Genomic DNA, 22,010 nt, shown 5'->3' on the forward strand with positions numbered 1-22,010 from the left:
AATAGGTAACATTCCATTACTGTGGGAACGAGAGGTATTTTTTACGATGAATAAGTGCGAGTAAGACAAAAACACACACAATGTGAGCATTAAAAAACTGGCCACCGTTATTTTGAAGGCAGGCCATTACCCTTAACCCAACATGTTGAGTGGCTCTCATCACAATATCACTTTGGTTTCTTATTTCTTCTGCCACGGCCATTATCCCTTGCAGAAGCTCTTCTCTTGTATTTGGTACTTGTTGGTAAACTTTTTGTTTCATGGTTCCCCAAAGAAAGAAGTCCAAGGGAGTTAAATCTGGTGAACGAGGTGGCCAGGCGATGGTGCCACCTCGTCCAACCCATGGCACATATCGAGCATCAACGTGTGCTCTTACGTTTCGAGAGAAATGAGCTGGCGCTCCGTCCAATTGAAAATAAAAAGGTCGACGGTAGTGACGCTGCCTGAACACGAGCGGAACGACTTCTAGGAAATCATTTTGAAGAAATTCCAAAAATCTCTCACCGTTTAAATTATCAGGCAAAATAATAGGCCCAATTAACTGGTCATTCAATAAACCTGCCCATACATTAATTGAAAACTGGTGCTGGAATTGACCAGGTCTCACAGCGTGTGGATTTTCAGCCATCCACAAGTGGTCATTACGATGATTTGTTATGCCGGCTCTTGTAAATTTGGCCTCATCAGTCCACAAAATTCTTCGTAACACATCTGGCTCTTGACGAATTTTTCTGTTCAGCCACGAACAAAACACAACACGAGCAGCGTAATCTGGTTCAATAAGATTTTGCACTCTTCTAAAATTAAAGGCGTGTAAACCTTCCCTTTTTAATACTTTCCATACCGACCAATGGGAAATTCCAAGCCTTCGACCTATTAGCCTCGTACTAAGGCGCGGGTCGTTTGCAACTTTGCAATCAACTGCATAAAAATAGTACGATGCAAGAGGTGCTGTCAGGAACAGTCAACACATATATTCACAAGTAGAAATTACAGCTCCACTTATGAATTAAACACTCCTTGTCAGAATATATTACGTCTATGGGCTAGTTATCTATCATAAGTTGTTTCTTATTAACTATCTAATCTATTCGATAAATGCATGAAATTGTATTGGCACTATAACTATAATAACTATAGTAACTTAACACTTATTTAAAACTACTCTTCTAGCTCTTTGTATCCCATGTCAATATCATAATTTGGGATATCATTGTCTTGAGGGGCACTGTAATGGTAAATGTACCTGAATGTGCCCGGGAAAGAGATAGCTAGTCCAGTTACAGAGATTATATGTATAGATACCCAATCCCACCGAGCATGGTGGTTGATTATATGCCCAAAGTGACTCATATTAATCTTGATGTTCTGTGGCACATTCTTGCTTCCATTGAGACCAGGAAAATCGGAATTTGTTATGTTAATTTTACGCAGGTCCAATTTAATATTCATGACTCTATACCACCTTCTTACGTATTGATCGCGAGCTAATAGTTGAGTGTAACTTCTTTCTGGTGTACAAGCCCATGCAAATGCTCTACCTGGAACTGTACACAATTCCACAGGAATCTCAAAGACTCTATGGGATCTGCCTAGGAAAGATGTGGATTTGACTAATAAGAACACAACCAGGCTGCTCTCTCCCATGTGATGTGGTACAAGCTCATTTCGGGTGAATAAACCCATCCTTGCTAGTATGTTGCGATGCTCTGCTGTAATAAATCTCTTTGTCCAGTAAATTGTGACAATAAGCACAATCAAAGTTAAGGTAATATCCATGTGGAAAACTGCTGATGAAATGTGCCGTGTCAATTCTTCCCAGTTGTGTTGAAGTGTTACCCCTACAGTCTCAGTTATGTTATTCACTGAAGTTGTATTACTCAATGCTGATACTGTAGTTGTTTCAATATTGATAGTGAAGTTGACCGGGGCAGCAAATCCTTTCAGGGGCATACCAGCAGATGTTACTATCACTGATTTCACGCAGCACCTTCTACATAAAATATAGATCACATAGATAAATGTAACTAGGAGCAACAGTCCAATACCCCAACTCAGAATGTCCCACCATTTTGTAAACATACCACTCAATGACCAACCTGGTTGTGAATCTCCTTCGATTATTTTGCGGAGCCTTTCTACCTCTGCCGTAATCACATCAATCTCGGAGTGGTACATTTTTGATGCATTGCTGGTACTCGTTATGAGGTCAGACAGTCTAGCCACATTTCCTTCTACTTGTGGCGCAGACATATTAAAAACATCATTTGCCCTCTTTATTCGCACTGGTTCCATACTTGGACTGGCAAAATCTACAGTATCAATCTTCAATTCAGGTATATTATCAAACACATATTTGTCCCCTACAAGCGATTCACTTTTAACGGCATCAAGAATTTCTTGTGTCGGTTCTATCTTGTAACCATCCACCTTTGCTATACAATTAGCTGGTAGCACTAATCTAGTCTGACTTTTCAACACTTGTGTCTCCTGTCTAATCTGAGAACCATTTCTGCAGATTAAGGTCATGCATGTCCTTATGATCAGTGTTGTGGGTGATCAACCATGATTCACCATAATTTCCTCTTCGTCTCCGGGTGATAGTAGACGAAATCTTTCGTTTGAAGCTGTTTGAATTCCATACTGGCCAATCCTCAAATGAATACTCGTGAAAGTTCGAGCACTAGGCAGTTGTCGTGTTGGAAATCTTCTTTGGTATTCCACAACGGCAGCAGCTGCGTTGCCATCGCAGAAACCATACACAAAATGTATGTCTGCTAATTCACGAGCTGAATAAACCATAGCACGGGATACTCCGTTAAAATGTACGAGCGGTAAAACGATGAGGTAGTTGTTGTCACAACGCGAAGCGAGGGATAACTGAGTCATTGAAAAACAAAATAGCAACGCAGATGTTTGTTTGTTTTCCGTCTCACTCGCACCTTTTTATCGTAAGAATACCTCTCTCGCTCACACGGTAATGGAATGTTACCTATTTTCAATAAGGATGTTTTTGATGGTTTTGAGTAGTGTTGGGTAGACCCTGGTTTTTAATTATTAAATTAACTTTTGGCATAAATTTGAAATGGGTTTGTAAGCATAACTAATTGTTAACAAATTAAAAGAAAAAAAACGATATGTTAAGGACCTAGTTTTCAAGGTACAGCACAAAAACTAAAAAATAACTTAAAATTTTGCTAAGTTTTTTGTCTAAGTCAAAGGTGTTAAAAATTATTGTTGCTTTCTTAACAAATTTGGTTTCAGATACTAGTGAATTTCATTACCTTTAAAATAAGGTCACATTTATGTGTGTGGACATAATAAAATTAATAAATGAAACGGTTTTCAATTAACTCCATAGAATAAGAGACACTAAAACTAAAAATTGCTGCCATTCAGAGGGGTGAGGGGTGCGACCCCCCAATATATGGTATTTTGTCGATAAAATATAATGAAAAATACGTAGGTAAAGTATCGGAAGTCCGATCCCTAACACACTGTATACTACCTACGCAGCTTTCCGCTTGCGGCTTGTTATCGCGCATAGAAATGTCAACCACTACACCTAATAAATTGAAACATCTCTATGTATAAATTATACATACTTTCGGTAACAAAATATATTAGCATGAAATTTGCGAATTGTGTAAAAAGATAAATTATTTTTCGTTAACGAGATACCTATATTTATGAATTGAAATATAGATAATTTTAAAACTGTTTCTGTATTTTATTTCAATACCTTTTTGTCAGCATTTTCCCTTTATTAGCATTTCTTCGTATTCAATATAAATGCTTTACAAGCTATGACAATCAAACTGTAGACCCCACTTTTGGGCGGTTCTAGGGGCATCATGATCTTATGATAAAACGTAATAAAATTTTATCCAACTTATCCAACCAAGATTAATCATACACAAGATAAAGCGATAGCAATACTGCAACATTTCAAGCAGCAAAAAATATAAGCCACTCAAATAACTAATCTCAGTTCTTATCTTTATTTCCTATTACGAATATGCAAAAAATAAATTCAATCCATACAAAAAGTTTATCATTTCATGCATACTGAATTATTTAAAGTTGCAGTAGCAAAAAAGTAAATTTTTCTTGTTGCTATCAAATCAAATTTTTAAAGCATTATTATTTTATTAATTTTGTTCTGGATAATTTGAATCTTAGAAACTGTTCCGGCTATGGCATCATTTATATAAAGCTTTTGCTTGCATTAATTTGAGATAAAAGGTAGCTTTAGCGACTTTCGATGCTTAAGTCTACCAGGTAATAGAGGCATGAAAGAGTAACAAACATCCTTAGATCCTAACTAAGTTTCGCGTTAATAATATTGTATTAGTACGATTCTACATTGAGGTAGAGACTGTTTCCTTAGTTGGAGGATTGCGGGGAGATTAAAAAATTGTCATTGTTTTTACTGTTTACAAATCTCAATTCCTACGAGACAGTTTTAAATCTCTATACTTCTATGGCATATTGATCAGGGTAGTATTTTAGGTATAATTAATTAGTAGTCATATTTTCAATTAAATGGGTGTTCCATTTCCAAAATAAATGTTCATGGTACAAACTTCCATCCCCTATTTAATCCCCTTGGGGGATGAATTTAACAAAATACTTTCTACATCACAGTGGCTATCTGTATGCCAAATTTCAGGCCGATCGGATCAGTAGTTTGGGCTGTACCTTTGAGTTTTATATATTACTAGCGACCCGCCCCGGCTTCGCACGGGTGCAATACTGATACTAAATACACTACAGAAAAACTGTGAACGTTGTATATAAAAACATAGCGGCCCGCTCCGGCTTCGCACGGGTATAAAATATATAGCCGGGCGGCCGGCCGGTACCGCCGCAAACGCTACGTCCCGCAATTTTTAAATCTGTAATATCTTCGAAAATATTCACTCAAATCATACGGTGTAAAGGGCCATATAGATCTATATTAAATGAACAATGTATTCAAGGTATTTAATTGGTTAAGGATTAATGCTGTATTGGTTAAAATCGCTTCGAAAATTAGCCGTTATTTGTCGTAAAAAGTAAATGACAAAAAAAAGTTATGTATTGTGGGTTATCCATAAGAGATACATATACCACCGCGGACTTTTCTGTAGACCTTTTCAATGTGTATAATACTTAGTACATTATTTTGATAAAACTCGTAGGGTTCAGCCTGCGTTTGCAATGTAAGCGGAAAAAGTGTAATTTTTTAAGACATCACATTAGAAATCTCAAAAATAACAGTACTTCTCCACTATTTGATGGATGTTATTATACATATAAACCTTCCTCTTGAAACACTCTATCTATTAAAAAAAACCGCATCAAAATCCGTTGCGTAGTTTCAAAGATTTAAGCGTACAAAGGGACATAGGGACATAGGGACGGAGAAAGCGACTTTGTTTTATACTATGTAGTGAAGAAAGATATAATATACGCTAGGAATTGAGAATTCTGTCTCGAATTTATATTTTGGAATGATGGAGGTATAGGATACTTGTTAAATAACAAAAATAAAATACCTTTTAGAAAACAGAAATTTTATTGTAATTTTGAATAATAAATACAACTAAAATCCTTATATTTGATTTTGTAAACAAACGAAACAAATGCAACAAATTATTATAAACTAAATTTAATCTAAATTAATAAATAAACATAATCTAAAATACTTTGTACGACATTCATATTAAAAACTCTCCAAATATTATAAAATGTATGTACAGTTTTTTGTTGAATAATTCTAATAATCTCACTTTGGTAAACTGTGGTTAATAGGGTTTCCTTAATTAATTGTGCTTAGAAATTATAATACATTAAAACAAAATATAACAATACAATCACATACTGAAATAAACACACACACACACGCACACATACACATAATAATTATTATATTATAATAATTATTTAAGTAGTAGATAGTTATATCTATTGAAAATACATTTAAACTACGAATCAAAAAAAAACAGAATTTTAAATCAGAGCGGTTACTTCGTACAAATAAATAAAGACAAACTTTTACATTCCTTTTTCCAAACCGAACATTAAAATGTGAAAAACTGCATATTTTAAGATTTCTTATCTTACCAATAAATTTATTACAACTCATAAGAACATCAATATCGAAATAATTCTCAACACATTCAACTTTCACATAATTGTTGTTCCATGACATTATCACATGGCGGCAAAAACGGGGCGAGCACAGACCATGGTTTCAACTAATAAATGTCATCGCGAAGATGTCAGTTCATTCATATTCCTAGCATTATCGTGCGCTGCATTATGTATACCACGGTGCTTCGAAAGAAACATTAGTAAACAATCATCCTGACGCGCATACTAAATACCGCCAAGAAAACTGCCATAAGAATTTACTTGATACAACTTTCTATGAATAAGATATATTTTTTTATATTCTACGTTTGTTACATGTGAATAATCGATGAGGGATTCTTCGAGAATATCAAATGATCGTGCAATTTTATACAGGTGAATAATAAATAAATTGAGATATCAATGAAGCAAAAACTCCATCACAAACTATTTCAGAATAGAAAGTTCTTATAAAGTTTATCTTTTCTATTGGCGATTTCTTTTTGTAGCCATTGTATATCATAATTGCTAGAATATCAGGGATGTACTAATGAAGTTACGCACAAATAGGCAACCAAACAAATCTTACTACACGTGTGTTAAGTATCGATTTACGCGGCAACAAACGGAGCATCACACGTAAGACCTTGCTCTGAAAACCGGTTCCATCTTCTTCATTACAAGGCCCGAGTATTATGAAGACACCATACACATCGTACAATAGCTCTTCGAAGAATTTTCTTGCATGGAAATTTCAATTTGGGACGGTAAAATTATAGTCTCTACAAGAAGTTAATGTCGAAAGCGCATATAAGGGTCAGACATGACAAAACTATAAATGCAAATGACAAATAATAAATAAGGGAACAAATTATTATGTGATTCATAGCTCGCACTTGACAGTATAATTTATGTCTCAATTGACAATAAACAGTTGGAGAAACTCGAGCATCATTTGTAAGCAATTGTAGAGTACACTATTTTATTTATAACGTTCGATAGCAAAATATTATTTCGTTTTGATTTATATACTGAAACAAAAAAGAACGACACGTCTATCAAAAGGGAACACGAATTTTTTAATGAGAAGCGTAATTAAGAACAGCGTAAAGGACGTGAAAATGCGATATGAAAAAAGGAGGAATGGCGGCACCGCATCCCGCATATTTGTCGCGTCGACAGCGACAGATTAGTGTCACCGGAATTACCGCTGGAGACTTCCCTGACTTTGTTATATCGCGTTTTTAACGATAGTGACGAGATTTTTGTCGCGGTATAGTCTCGCGTTTGACAAGTTAGGACGGCCGTTAGATCAATCGGCGTGGTGTCGGCGTCGAGGACAGTACACCCTAGCATTTGTCACCGGACCACCGGCGCCGCTGTATTTATAGCGACGCCCGCGCACGCTCCCGTGGGCGGCGAAAGCGTATAAGTCTTATTCGAATATCTATATTAACCACAAACACACTCACTCACTAATCTCTACTTCAAATGTAAATACTATGCGCTTAAACAATACTGCTCTGTACATATTTACATCGAATCTACATCTAGGAATCTTAATTAATATGAGGTAGCCCAGCTACGATGTCACGTGTTGTACTTTGTAGAGATGAGGCATAGAGCAATTAGAACGATCGATACAGCAAAACTGTGAGCTGCAGATTGTACGACGTGATGGGTCTTTCTATGTCTCTCTTCATAGCCTCTATCATGAGCCTTCGTGTGGTTCTTGGAGTGCTTGTGAAAGCATAGCCTCGCTAGATTGCTCTGCATTCGCGGACAGTCATAGTCCTCATTTCCGTCACAACGACAGGCGGTTAACGCGGCAGCTTTCTCTTGTTTTCTTAATATTTCTATTGAGTTGAGACATTTGTTGGAGCACTTTCTGCCCCGGTACACGGAGCGACAGAATTGGTTATAATAGTCTAAAGCTGTAGCGCACTGGGCATCGGCCAAGCAGATGAGTTGCGATAAACGGCAAGAGGCCGTCGCGTCCGCAGCGCCCCTCAAAACCTGCGCACGACACACGTTGATCTTCTGTTTTGCATCCACGCAGTACTCATCCTCACATTGGCACTGCAACAAAAAAAAAGTTATTAAGTATAAAAAAGTTACAAAAATACATATACAACACCCTATTATAAACATTTTGGGAAAGGCATAAATGCGCATCGAAAAATTTGGGCTATAAAACTTTTTACGATACCAGAACGTCGTAACTATCTTTATGAGAAAAATAAAGTCTCTATATATTTGCTTAAGTTTTCACATAAATCTAAATAAAACAGAACTTTTTTGCTCTATTTCTATGCACTTTTTACATACATTTACATTCGTTCAACCTAGATTAGCGGTTAATGAACCAAGTACGAATATGTGAGCATCTGACTCATATGGATCATTAGAATTGATTATTTTTCGTTGCCATATGTTACACATTTTCCATGGAATTTACGGTAGAAACAAGCAACGTTGACTCTACGGAACGCGTGTGGAATTCGATCGTTGGCATTTGCCATGGAACTAATTAGCTGAGGCCGGTAACGTTTAATTAAAAGTCGATATATGGATTGTAGGCAAAGAATAAAGGAGCCTCCGTCTTACGCTATGTTTTTTGTGATAGGGCAACACCTGCGCAAGAGAGCGCTGCGGTAGGTCCGATCAAGACGTCAAATCTCAAGGCTGCGCGGGTTTGCCCTGCCTTTCGATACACATTGCCCAACGGCCAACAATAATCACACCGTTACAGCGACATAATTAAACATTTGACCGGTTCCGAGTACGCAATAGTTTGGGCCCAATTATGTGTAATAATTTTAATAGATGATACCAGCCCATTGTGGATTTGCCATATAAAACTTTAACTGTTTTACTATTCAGTGAGGGTTTTATGACGATAATAAAAGAAATCTACATACAAGGAGTAAGCAAATATAGAATAAATAGAGACACCTGCATGAAACGGAAAGTCTATGTAGAGTCATAATTAAGTATTCCGTTTCAGTTACAATTATCGCAATTATATCAAATTTAAATTGATCAATAAGGTGAAGTGGTCAAAATCCATTTAAGAAAACACAGTAGGTACATAACTACATTCACTAAACTTAGCTCTAGAGTTCTTTGTAGTTAAAGTAGCTCTAGCTTGTTTCAAACTGAATTATTTCAAATTGAATGTTTGATAAAAATAGAAACTACACAGTATAAATTGGCAAAGCCGAGTGCAACCCTACTTATTATGTATTTTAAATTTTTAACCTACCTACTTACTACATAATGCGTTGAACTAATAAATACTTGTACTAATATAAAAATCATCATGTTCAAAGTTTTAAAGTCAGATAGTAAAAAGGGTAAAAGTCATGTGAGGTCGTCAACCGACCCCATGGTGCCGCGTGGCCGACAAATCTGACGTCTAAATTAGATTTTATTGCAGCCCGTCTGTACTAAACAACACCAATTTAACATCTTCCATAATTTCCAGATGAGAAATTACTTTAACATATAATCTAACAACACGGGTTTTGTACCGTATACCTATTATAGTTATAAAATTTTACTAAGTGTGTTTACTACTTTGTAAATTTTAATATCTGAATTTGTTTTTATACAAGACAGTTTCTTCAATAAATTCAATTTTCTAAAAATTATAATAGAAATTATAAAATAAGTCTTATTTATGTTTATGTTATTTTTATAATTCATATTCATATTAATCTGAATCTGAATGTACTTATTTATTTTATCGCACAGATTCATGAATACGGAGAACCATTTTAGAAACCAACAATTTTTCACAAAGACATCAGCCAGCATATAAAATTAACTACTTCAAATATAAGACGAATAAAAGAACATGCCGTTATGATTGACTGGTAACTGCTAACAAGAAATCATATTCGCATACAGCTCTTAATTAAGGAGTCGCGCCTCAATTGGGCAGACGCCATAAACAAGGCAGATGAGAAGTGATGTGCTTGCTCTCAGTGCTCGTATTTACTGAAATGCACTTTCAATCAGTTCACGCATTTAAAACACATATAGAATACAGTATATTGCGTATATATTGTGTTACTGTAACGCTTGCAGCTTTCATATTGATCAAAACATGCAACGAATAAAATTACATGAAATGATTGAGCATAATATAGAGACAAGATTTCCTCGTTGAGTAGGTGCTAAAAGTTAACTATTTTAAGAATTTTAACACGTTTGCCGCATATATCACTGCTAGCCGAATCTAAAATCAGAAACACTAGACGAATATTTAAGTAGGTAAACGTCCGCTAAAAATTCCATTCCTACTTAGGTACCTACCTACCAGTAACACCGACTTAAATGGCCACAGCACTTAAATGGTCGATTTCACAGCTGGATATGTGTATTAGAATAAGTTTATCCATCAGTTAAAATGAAAATGTATGAAAATAAAAGTCTAAAAGTGGCTATTAATGACACTATCAGGAAACGGTGCCAAAGGATTTAGCCCTCTATATTGCCCTTTATATTATTAACTTACACATTTTTCACAGTTCATAATCCAAGTGGAGACAAATCTAACAAAAAAAAATACTTTAACCAGTTCAGCAGTTCTCGAGCTTATATTTAATGTAACTAACACAACTTTATTTAACCTAGACTAGTTCTATTCGGAAATACAATCTTACATTCATCAGCTCCTTCCCCTCTTCCGTAGAAGTTAGCGCTATAAGCGCGTGTTCACACTCCTTGGGACACACGCTAGTGGGCTGCGAGAGCACGTCGCTGCACAGCATCATGTAGTTGTTGAGGGCGGCGCCGCAGCCGGTGCGGTAGGCGCACCGCATGCGCGCCTCCTCGCACGGCGTCGCCGCCGCTAGCACCGCGAGCGACAGCAGAATCGCTGCCAACCACATTACCTGAACAATATAGATTACAATTAGAATTATATTCGCCCGCTTTGTCTAAAACCTACTAAATTATATATTAAAATCTTCCACTTGAATCACTCTAACTATTAAAAAACTACATCAAAATCCGTTGCGTAGTTTAAAGATTTAAGCATACGTAGGGACAGAGAAAGCGACTTTTTTATACTATGTAGTGATGTTTTATCAATTAGTAGGTAAGAATATCGATGACCGATTTATACATATTAAAATAGTAAAAACTCTGTTTATTAAATAATAATACATAGTTCATATTACCCATGATAGAAGTACGTTATAAAGATAAAAGAGCTCAGTTTATCATTATAATATTCAGATTATTTTCATTTTTGTAAAAATTTTAATTATTGCGGTTCTTGTCATGCATTTTGTTAGAATACCTATTATATCTCAGTTTATTATCTCTGTTTGTACTTTGTAGAGTAATAAAACGTAAATGAACGTTATTAAATCTTACTCGTGGTAGTAAATACATATAATATAAAGACAATGTTTAATTTAGCAAAATTGCTTATGAAACATACATAAAACGTTAATAATAGCGCTTATGCTCGAGCCTAATGATCTATTAACAGTGTGCTATCGCTGTTGCAGCGATGTCGAAACTTTGGTAATCCTCTTGCAGCCTTCTGGGAAGTGTGGCCACTCGGGCCTCGGCAAACAAACAGAATCGCGTCACGTATCTCCCGACTGGCTACTAACTTACACGTTTACCGTAACACGCTAGGGCTGCCAGCGTGTTGTTTTAGTTGTTTTTTTTTACAGGTAGATAATTATTCCTAGATGTGAACTATGTTGTTATTTTATTTAACCAACAGAATATTTTAGTTACCTATAGAGATATATTTCTTATTTTTAAGGGACCTAAACGACTACAAAGAAAATGATAAAAAATCTGCAACAGTAGACTCCTTGATTTATTATTTAACTTATTAAAATGTATTTCCTTTTCGCTTATCAAAATTTCTAATATCCCTTGATAAATTATTTAAATTAACACGTAACGTTTTATAGAAATGCATGATACATATTTATAAACTATAGCTACCTATATAAGTTAAAATATTTATTGATTACGTTTATACGTTACACGCTACCAACCCTACTAAATAAGATATGAGTGCAGGTCGTCGTCCGGCGGAAAGGCTGATGGTAAAAGAAAACAAAGTGACAACTCAAGATGTCCAACCACTCGCACTTCAAGTGTTACATTACAATAACAATTGATGTCGATGCTCACAAAAAATCGTCCTTATTTCCACGTAATAAAAACCACAACTCAACCCTCACACGGATTACCATCACGAGCGTGCCCGTTCATTTTGTTTAATTAAATTGTATTTTAATAAAGTATTGTTAGTTGCCTCATCATTTTTTGTCCACGGTTAAGATCCGTGACTCGCAAGTATTCCAGTTGGATGTTTGAAATTTCGAGAACTAATCGCTTTTGTCGATAAAATCTAACGTCAATATTTCGGAGAAGTGATGTCGTGATGCACGAAAGAAAGATAAAACATTAGTATCTCTATTTAGTCCCAAACTTGGAGCCGCTTTTTCCAACTACGAAGAAATTGTTGAATGAGCTTTTAAAACTGACTGTATATTATAGTTTTCATTTTTCAATAAGATATTCCCGTTTCCAGCAAGTGAATGGAAGTATATTTTTAAGCCTATAAAAATATTGTGTGAACTTACTACATAATAACTAGCGGTCCGCCCCGGCTTCGCCCGTGGTACATATGAAAAATAGATGTTGGCCGATTCTCAGACTTACCCAATATGCACAGAAAATTTCATGAGAATCGGTCCACCCGTTTCGCAGGAGTATGCAGACTAACATTGTGACACGAGAATTTTATATATAAGATATATTTATGTTAAAATATGTGACACCTTAAAGTTATATCACGACATGTTTATTTAAAACCCTAAAATTAGAACGTTTGGTGGAAATATCTTCTGTGACATTTCTTCACGAAAACGTTGTCCAACAATTACCACATAAGTGTGAAAAGCGCTCGTAATTGCTCACACAAAATCAACACGTCGTCCCGATGTTTAGATTAGGAAATTTCAAGTGTTAATGTCTCCCGTCGTTTATTATATAAACAAGAAATATAGTTTGAATTCAGTATTCCGTTAAACCTATGGAACCCGTTAGACCGCTTATCGGATTAGTATCAAGTTTCTATTTTACACCAACATCGATATAACTTCGTAGTAAATTATTATTCATCTAAAATTGTTGTGAAATTAAATATTCAGTTTCAAAACATGGATGTATGCACATGTTTCTAGACTGAAAAGCAAATGAAGCGTGTTCCTGATAGGGTTGACACCGTAATCTAGAGATAACATTTTTATATACGCAAATATTTTTCTTAATATATAAGATGCCCTACTATAGTATGTATGGTTTTAGGAACTTTGTATTTTATTGAAAATTATTTTGTATTTTATTACTATGAGCTAATTATATTTATTTAGATATATGCCCAAATTATGATTTGGTATGATTTTAACATACGACACTAATTATTTGGTAAGCCAAATAAGTGTAGTACAACCCTAGTTACCATACATCTTATTACGTGTCGTTAAACGTGAATAGTTAAAACTAAAAGACGTTTTCGAACGTAGATCATTTATAATTTTATAATTAATAAAGTATAATATAATTTTATAAACTATAACATATGATAATGTTTTGCAATTATCCAGTTAAGGACGCTTTAGTATATCTAATTTTAATTTTTAATCATTTTGAACCTCAGTTAATACGCGAATTTTAATCCTCTGTGTAAAATATATTTTATAAGAATAAATCTTTATAATTTAACCAAGGAGGAAAAAAAAATAGTTTTACTTTTATTTACAAATACTTATTTGGGACATTATAATTCGATTTTGCCTTTTAAGTGCTGTTTTATAACTATCTTGACAGACACTATAAATTAAACAGAATGCCATATTGAGAAAACGCAGCCCATAAAGCGATGGCATAAAAACGTACATTTCACGCTTTCTATAATTATTATGGTACCTACCGTATGCTCAGACTTTTTTAATTAGTCAGTAAGTTTTATTTATAACTTTATAAGGTAAAACTGAGATGAAACATGAGAATACTATTTCTATGTTTTTAATTATACTTAATTTGTTTGTCTTCAATGTGGGTCGTGGGATTTTAACTCTATTTATTTTATCATCAAGTTGTGATGATATATTATGTCATTTGTCATTGAAGGTATTAGTGCTGCATGTACAACAAAGCAAATGTTTAAATAATAGGTACCACTAACCTAGATGCACTTAGTTAGAATTCATTATTTACAATCGTACCTATTATGTTATTTTCTGAACATAAATCGATTAAAAACTTTATTCATGACTATTTATTGAGATCCTTTAAATTAGTGTAATCTTAATTTTTTTAGCCAAGTTCCCATATATCTTCACTGCAATAAAAATGACTTTTTAGTGCCTTTTTAATATTGTTACATACTTTAAACTGAAAAATGGTAGTTGGTTATATACCATACCTATACCAGAACCAATTTAAAATGTAGATATCAAATCAATTTTGAATTAAATTACAAATGTAATACAAGTCAAGTACAATCTTTCGACCGACTATGTTACGAAATTTTAGCACATGATTGAGTTCGCTTAAAGAACCTAATTACAGCAAGTGATAAGACGATTGTTGGTTTTGAAAACACCCGGCGATATTGTAACCTAGATGAATGAACGAATCACGCTTGGCGATAACGTTCAAATAAAGATAAAATTCGTCGCAATTATGTCTTTAATAACCTTTTATTAAATATAAATAACTCCTATATTTACAATAAACTTGGTAACGTTTGGTAATTAAGATAATTTGTTACGTCCTGTTTTTGTTGAGTGGATGTGCTACGAAAACAAATTGAGATGAATTGTATTAACTTCAAGCGAGTTTGGTAAAAGTTTTGTTGATTTCTAAGAGAAATTGATTGATAGAAAATTTGATTCAATGTGCATAGAGCTTTTTAATTCTTGAATTTATTCTGCACATTGCTATAACAATATCAATACCGAGAGAAATACTGTATACGAATTTTTAAGAAGCAAACGGAGGAAAAGCCATTTATTTATATTTCCATAACTCAAAATTGATCTTTCCATTTGACTAAATTAACAATACAACTCTCCACGATTTCATTATTATAAAAAAAAAAAACATTTCAAAATCACACTAAACTAGAGCAATATCAGTACAGTACTCTGACGTGTTTAAAGTAAACAAACCAGCTAATTGTTGCATATTTAACAAATAATTACACGGTCTAATTTTGAGATATAAAACATAACCTCGGGACAATACGCTTGCGTAATGGAGCGAACTGTAATTACACCGAGAACATGTAGTTAAGATACTTGTTATCAGCTCTGATAAACATTTGCATTACATTATTTAATAGCCGTTAATAAATCTGGTAATTTGTTATACCAATTACAATACTAACATTATAACAGACTCGTGAAATATTACAGCAATGTATGTATTTATAAAATGATAGAGTTTCAAACTAAGGTTTCAAATCATAAACACATAGGTTCATAATGAAAGTATCTTCATTGTATTGATTTTTTCGAACTATGTAATTTAATAAAGGACATCTACACTAAAATAATGAACAATGAAATACCAAAAACAAGCTATTTAATAATAAATAGGTACTAGATAAGTAGGAACAAAACAATATTTCGATAGCGTCAGTTCTAAGAACGATATTAACATACCGGAATGCAGGCTCATTTCAGGGAACTTACACGGAAACAGGATACCTTCCCATAAAAGAACTTTAATCGCATACAATTGAACTATTAAATATGCATTTAATGAGGAAAGCTATTCTTTATATGAGGTGGTGTGGAGGCTGGTGTATCATGCTTCTGCCTTCTTGCTACTGCACTTGAGATGTTCTTAGAACCCTTGTATGCGTCTTACGCCCGTATAACTCAATTTCCCATACCTCTCAAATTTCCTTTATTGGAACCAAGGTCCTTATCACATGTTTCAATATAAGTAGATACTTGTGAGTGCTAGGCCGGGCTATACCTACGTAGAGTACCATTATTACATGAGATAGCTTTTTAATGGTAGTAGTTCAATAGTACAGTGCCACAAACTTAACTGACCCGGTGAAAAAACCTGGAACTACGTGCCCCCCGTAGTAAAATCGACATCAGTGACACCGTCACCGGGTCAGTTAAGTTTGTGGCACTATACATAGCAACTTGTCACTATTACTTGTGTTAGGTAGTTGTCACTTGTCACTATAAAGGTGCAATAAACTCCTATTACGTGCCTATTACTTTAAACAATTCTTGTGAAATCTTCGTAGTATCAAAACTACTTTTTTATAAAAAAAAGTTTCTCAGTCCTATAATTATCTGATTTATTTATCAATAAGTTCTATTTAAAAACCGCTTGATAAAGGCCGATATGCGTTACAAAATTATCATCAATAAACGCATTAAAGGTTAAATCGTAAGGTAAAAATAAATTCTAAAAGATAAACGTTAATGTTTCTTTATCTACGAAGTTGTCTTATGTTTAAAGTGACGGACAGTAGCTAGAACAATGTTTAAACAGTATTATTACAGTAAACAATCCTAAAAGGGCGCAGGTAGCTCGTCTAAACTAAATAAATAGTAAAAAAAAATATCTCTTCATAACAGAGCAGTGTAGAGACATTTGTGGCAATATTTTACTCTACATCTTTAAAGAGTTACGGAGTTTTAGGGAATATGAATAATTTTGGTTGCAAATGTAGGTACCTGAAAATGTCTTAAGTTTTATTTCATGGCATGTGTGGTTCGGACGTCAAGAAAGATTGAATACGATACAAAAGGCTACTATAAATCACAAGAAGGTTGAACATACCAATTCGACACATGTGGTAGACAGCTGCTTTGCTCTACGTTTTTTGTAGAAAAACGTGATTTTGTAATTAAATCAAATGCAGAAATCTTAACCTTGCTCTAGTATCTGTTTTCTTTGTGACTGTTAACATTATTTTTAATCAAGTAACATAATATTTAGAAGATCAAACTTGGATCATAGATAACTAGAACAAATAAATATTGAAACGGGGAAAATTTTTATTCCTAACATATTTATGTTGCAATAGTCTCCGTATAATTTATGCATGTGAGATGAATAACAATAATTATTATTAATAACTAAAGAAGTAAACAGGAAAAGGGGTCACACAAGCGTGACTTAATCCAAAACAGCGGCCAAATATACAACAATCAGATTTGGTCGAGTCCCTCCAAATTGGCCGTAAAACACACAATTGGCATCGGTTTCTCATATCGTATGCCGTGACACCTCATAAATTGGATTAATTTATACCATTGTGTGTCGGTCGTAACTCCTTACAGAGACTGTTAATATATACGTGACAATATTAGAATTCCACGACGGAACACTAAAAGAGACCTAAAATCTATAAGCTCATACAGTAAAAGACGTTAACAAATATAACTCAAAGTCAGTCGCAAGTTTATTGCATGTCAATTCGACGATAAGCAGTAACAGTTGTTTTGTTATCAATGAGATTTATGAAGACAATTACATTATTATGTTAACGACTAGACACATGTCTAATGATGAAACTGACACTATCAAATCAAAAGCTTAGATAAACATGTGGAATAAACGGAAACTGGTGGCTCAGCTCGGAGATAGCTGAGTAGGCAAGACGTGTCATGAAACTTTATATCCTTGAGGACACTCATCCACAATTAAACAGAGATTACACACATGGGATGCGGCTATCCGATTTCTTAACATGCCCTGCATTAGACTAGAACGTTAGTCAAACACGTTTAAAATAACATAGTAGTTAACCATAATACAAAGAAGGCGATTCTTAGAAGGCATTTGAATAATTTTCAGCTCAACAGACGCCTCGCAAATTATTAAAGTTGACGTTCAAATAATTTGAATCTAAATATACTATGTAGGTACGTCGTAAAAACTGACTCGTGTTATTAGTATTTTTTTTTTTTAGTTTCAAGGGGATCATGACATATTTCTTTTTAAATAACTTTTTGACATATTATGTATTTCCATTTGTGTTAACATTATGTCTCTCTGTATCTCCCGTACATAATGCTTATTAGTGTATTAAGGCAATTTTAACAATAACCAACATAATCTCATAATACTTGGATTCACATTATGCTCTACATTAACTCAATTGAAGTTAAGTAAGGATAATCAATAAATCGCGTTTAAAATCCGTTAAAGTCTTTATTTTATAAGTGTATACTACTAAATATAAAGGGTACGTTCTAAAATATATTGTGAACCCTAGCTGGTACAGGTAGTAAGTTAAACAACATTATTATGGGCAACGTGGCGCTATAAATCAACGGGCGCCGTTGAGTAAGTACTGTTTATAACTACTCGGTACATCGCCGGTCCAAATAGGAATTCACGTAAGTAGGAGAAGCTATATACATAATATAATAATTATATTTTGGTACCTATAGACTGTCTGCATTTTGGCTTGATATTATATGAAAGTTATGTCAAATGTACGGGAAAAAAGTCATGACAATTGACATAAAAATATTTTCATGTTTCTGTTAAATGTGTATATGTAGTTAATTAATGTTAATTTTAAGATCCAAAAAGTACCTATTTATTAAAATTACATAATGCATGATCTTATCAATGAACAGATAAATTGTAACAAATAAACTCCGATGAAATAACAAAGTATTGCATGCAAATGCTGCAATGTTTTAATTAGCTGGGTAGATGTTCATATACGCAAAAGCTCCTTTAATAGTTGTAAAATTAACATTTATAATATATTTTTTTGACAACTCTTTTAAGCTACGCAAATGATGATGAATAACAACTCGTAGCCTAGTGTGTACGTATCCTTGTGCGATATATTTACGTCAGCTAGTTAATAACCCATCGTATTATTTCAAATCACGTCTACATTACAGCTAAGGACACGGTACGAGACAATAATATACAGTATTATTAATCCAACGGCTATTTCTATGCAACACCACGACTATGCTAATGATTTTTCCGCAATTTTTAATTCTGTGATGTAATTCTTGAAACCGTCTGCTTTATTTAAACTTTTAAATAATTCAATACGAGAAACGATATATTATGTAGATCATTCAATGAATTTAAAGTACGATTGATGGTAGAGTAAAATGAATATGAAAAATAATCTGGAAATAATATAGAAATTTAATAAGAACATAAATGTTAACGAGAGAATTTAACCAATGAAAACTGTAGATAATAGATATTGTCTCTACCCTCTCCAGTATTCCCGCGCTTTATATAAGTAGAGCAGAGATGAGTTTAAATAGAGCTTTTGCTACATTTTTATGTACCAGAAATAATAGAAACATTAATATCAATCAATGCATCAGAACTGATTACGTTTCATTATATTCTTCTCTAGTCAAATGAAAGAAATTTATGCGACAATATTGTAGAGTTTGTATGAGCATTAACGGAACAACTTGCAATGAATAATTATTATATTTAGGTACATACAAGTTAAACTGAACATATTACATATTATAAAATAATCCATGCAATCCATGCAAAATCTCCGAAATAATAATGCTGTTTATATGCGTAAACAATGTAGAGCTTTTCGTAATACTTTAACGTAACAATAATCTATTCACCCATTTCTTTTGTTTTAAAATGTAATCTAACAATTTGATGTAAATACAATAAAAAATGACTTTCTTATTCTGATGTAGTCTTACAGATAAGTAGACGACGAGGACGTTACATTAATTATAGTAACATCTATAATACTCATTCCTACTACATAAACTTACGATAAAAGCTCTCGGAATGCGAGTAGCGCTGTGAATCTATTTATAAAAACATTACAATTAAGTTAAAATAAGATAAATGTACGTACTTTTATTTATCCGCTTTCGCCGTAGTCACATGGCTTGTGGCTCGGAAAGTTTTTGTGAACTTTTACGATCTCCCACAAAAATATCACTGTTAATATATCACGGTATACGTCACGTTAAACATTCAGCAAGTTCCAGGTGGGTTTAATTAATGGTATCACTGTGATAACGAATGTCTTGATATTTGGATTGTTATCGATTTTTAGCGCGGAGCGACACACAACGTACACTCGGCCGGCGCGCACGCCTGCGATTAAGTTGTGAACGCAGGCAGATGACAGCCCCAATGTCTTGCCGTCTTGCGTTCCCTTCCCTCCGCTAAGCTAAACACAGCTCTATACGAAATAGACTTGTCTTGTTTTTATTTACTTTTATTAGACCGACGCGACGACCGGTCCTTGTGCGACGGAGATTGTCTTCGGCTATGATGTACCGATTGGATGAAGATTGATGGTCCAAGTTATAGGTAAATCTTAGTTGGGAATAGTCTGTCATAGCAACTCTATACTTTTGTCTTAAATGTAGAGTTAACATTGTATTTTAGTAAAAAAAATGCATCATTAATCTCTACATAGAGACATTGAAACAATACAACATCCAAAAAGTAAAATGCAAAATTTATATGCATTCAGTAATAAAATGAATATTCAATTCTTGAAATATAGAATTCGAAAATGCATTCAACATGCATAATTTCACTTCGGCATATAAGGTTCAAAACCGCATAAAGCCCGAGCTTTTGACTATACTTGGAGAGTTGTTTATATGTAACAAGTTCCCGAGAAAGTCATTATTGAGACCTTCGCCGGGCCATATTTTTTGTTCGGCCGGTTGTACGACTGTGTGTGTAGGTACTTATAGTGTCTTGTATAAAAAACGTTTATTTTAAAATTGCGTTGATTGAGTTGTTACGGAGTTGGCGGCGGGAGCTCTGATATTGGAGTGATTTCATGCTCACCGCATCGGTTCATAAACACCGGATTGCGTGTATGCTATTTGTATTTTTATTTTTGATACATGATAAAGTATTGAGGAAGATTTTTTTGGATACTGAAATAGGAACACATAAATATAAAATGATGTTAACAATCGCGCGCTTTTCTTCTTTGTGATTACACTTTTAATAATAGATATTTATTGTTAAAATAGTTCAAAAATCTGTTTTATATTAATGTCTAGTCGAATACGTGTTTGTGTACTTTCAAATAGATCTGTAGGTAGTGTATTCCTAAATATTATATGTACATATTTCAAAAGAAAATCGTGTTGGTTACACCACTAATAACTCAAGAACGGCTGAACGGATTAAAAAGATTTTTGTTTTATTTGATTTGCCTTTATCATAATTATATTCTAGACTTAAATGAATGATGATATACCCTTTTATTTGTTTTCTTGCTTGTTTATTATTTTTTTAACCTTGTGCTCGTCCCGCTACTTAGTGATCTTTTGCTTGTTACCTTTTACCGTGGTTGCCTGGAAGAGATCACTAATAAGTGATAAGGCCGCCAAATAAGTTGTAGGTACATACTACAAAAAACATGACAGGAACAGTCCTTTTTTTATTCTTATCTTAGCCGATGTGGGCAGCGATTATTATACAAAATAAAGATTTTTTGATGATATTTCAATAACTGATAAGAGTTTTTTGAATCCGGTGACCTTTAATTTTAAGCAAGTTAAAATATCGAAATGAAATTCAAAATTAATTATATTTCTATGTATCGTTATATTGCAGAAAAACAGACAAGGATTTTTAGAATACACATACCTACTGTCTGAACTAAATGTTTTAATAAACTTAGATATTTATTAAAATTAATACCTATATTTTCACAAGGAACCTGGATTGTAATACCTACATAAATATGTATTAGAAAAAGATCGAGCAACAAGTTTCAGGGTAACTATACCTATGACGGATTTTTTTACAAAAATATTACGTACCTTTTAATATTTATAGGTAAATCATGTAGGTATCTAATATAT

General features: G+C 33.8%; 1 protein-coding gene across 1 annotated transcript; it reads right to left on the reverse strand.

Moving 5' to 3' along the window:
• Window positions 1–5,568: 5,568 nt before the first annotated feature.
• Window positions 5,569–20,300, reverse strand: LOC149481612 (uncharacterized). The gene is made up of 3 exons (XM_089704697.1): window positions 20,024–20,300; window positions 10,788–11,018; window positions 5,569–8,196 (listed from the first exon to the last, which is right to left on the reverse strand). Exons 2-3 carry the CDS (start codon window positions 11,013–11,015, stop codon window positions 7,708–7,710), a joined length of 717 nt encoding a protein of 238 aa, XP_089560823.1. The 5' UTR covers window positions 11,016–11,018; window positions 20,024–20,300; the 3' UTR covers window positions 5,569–7,707.
• Between the last annotated feature and the right edge of the window lie 1,710 nt (window positions 20,301–22,010).

The sequence above is a fragment of the Colias philodice genome, chromosome 16, assembly GCF_061535455.1.
Source record: "Colias philodice isolate Cphi_HAF_F1 chromosome 16, ilColPhil1 Martin Lab GWU primary, whole genome shotgun sequence".
Classification (NCBI taxonomy): Eukaryota; Metazoa; Arthropoda; class Insecta; order Lepidoptera; family Pieridae; genus Colias; species Colias philodice.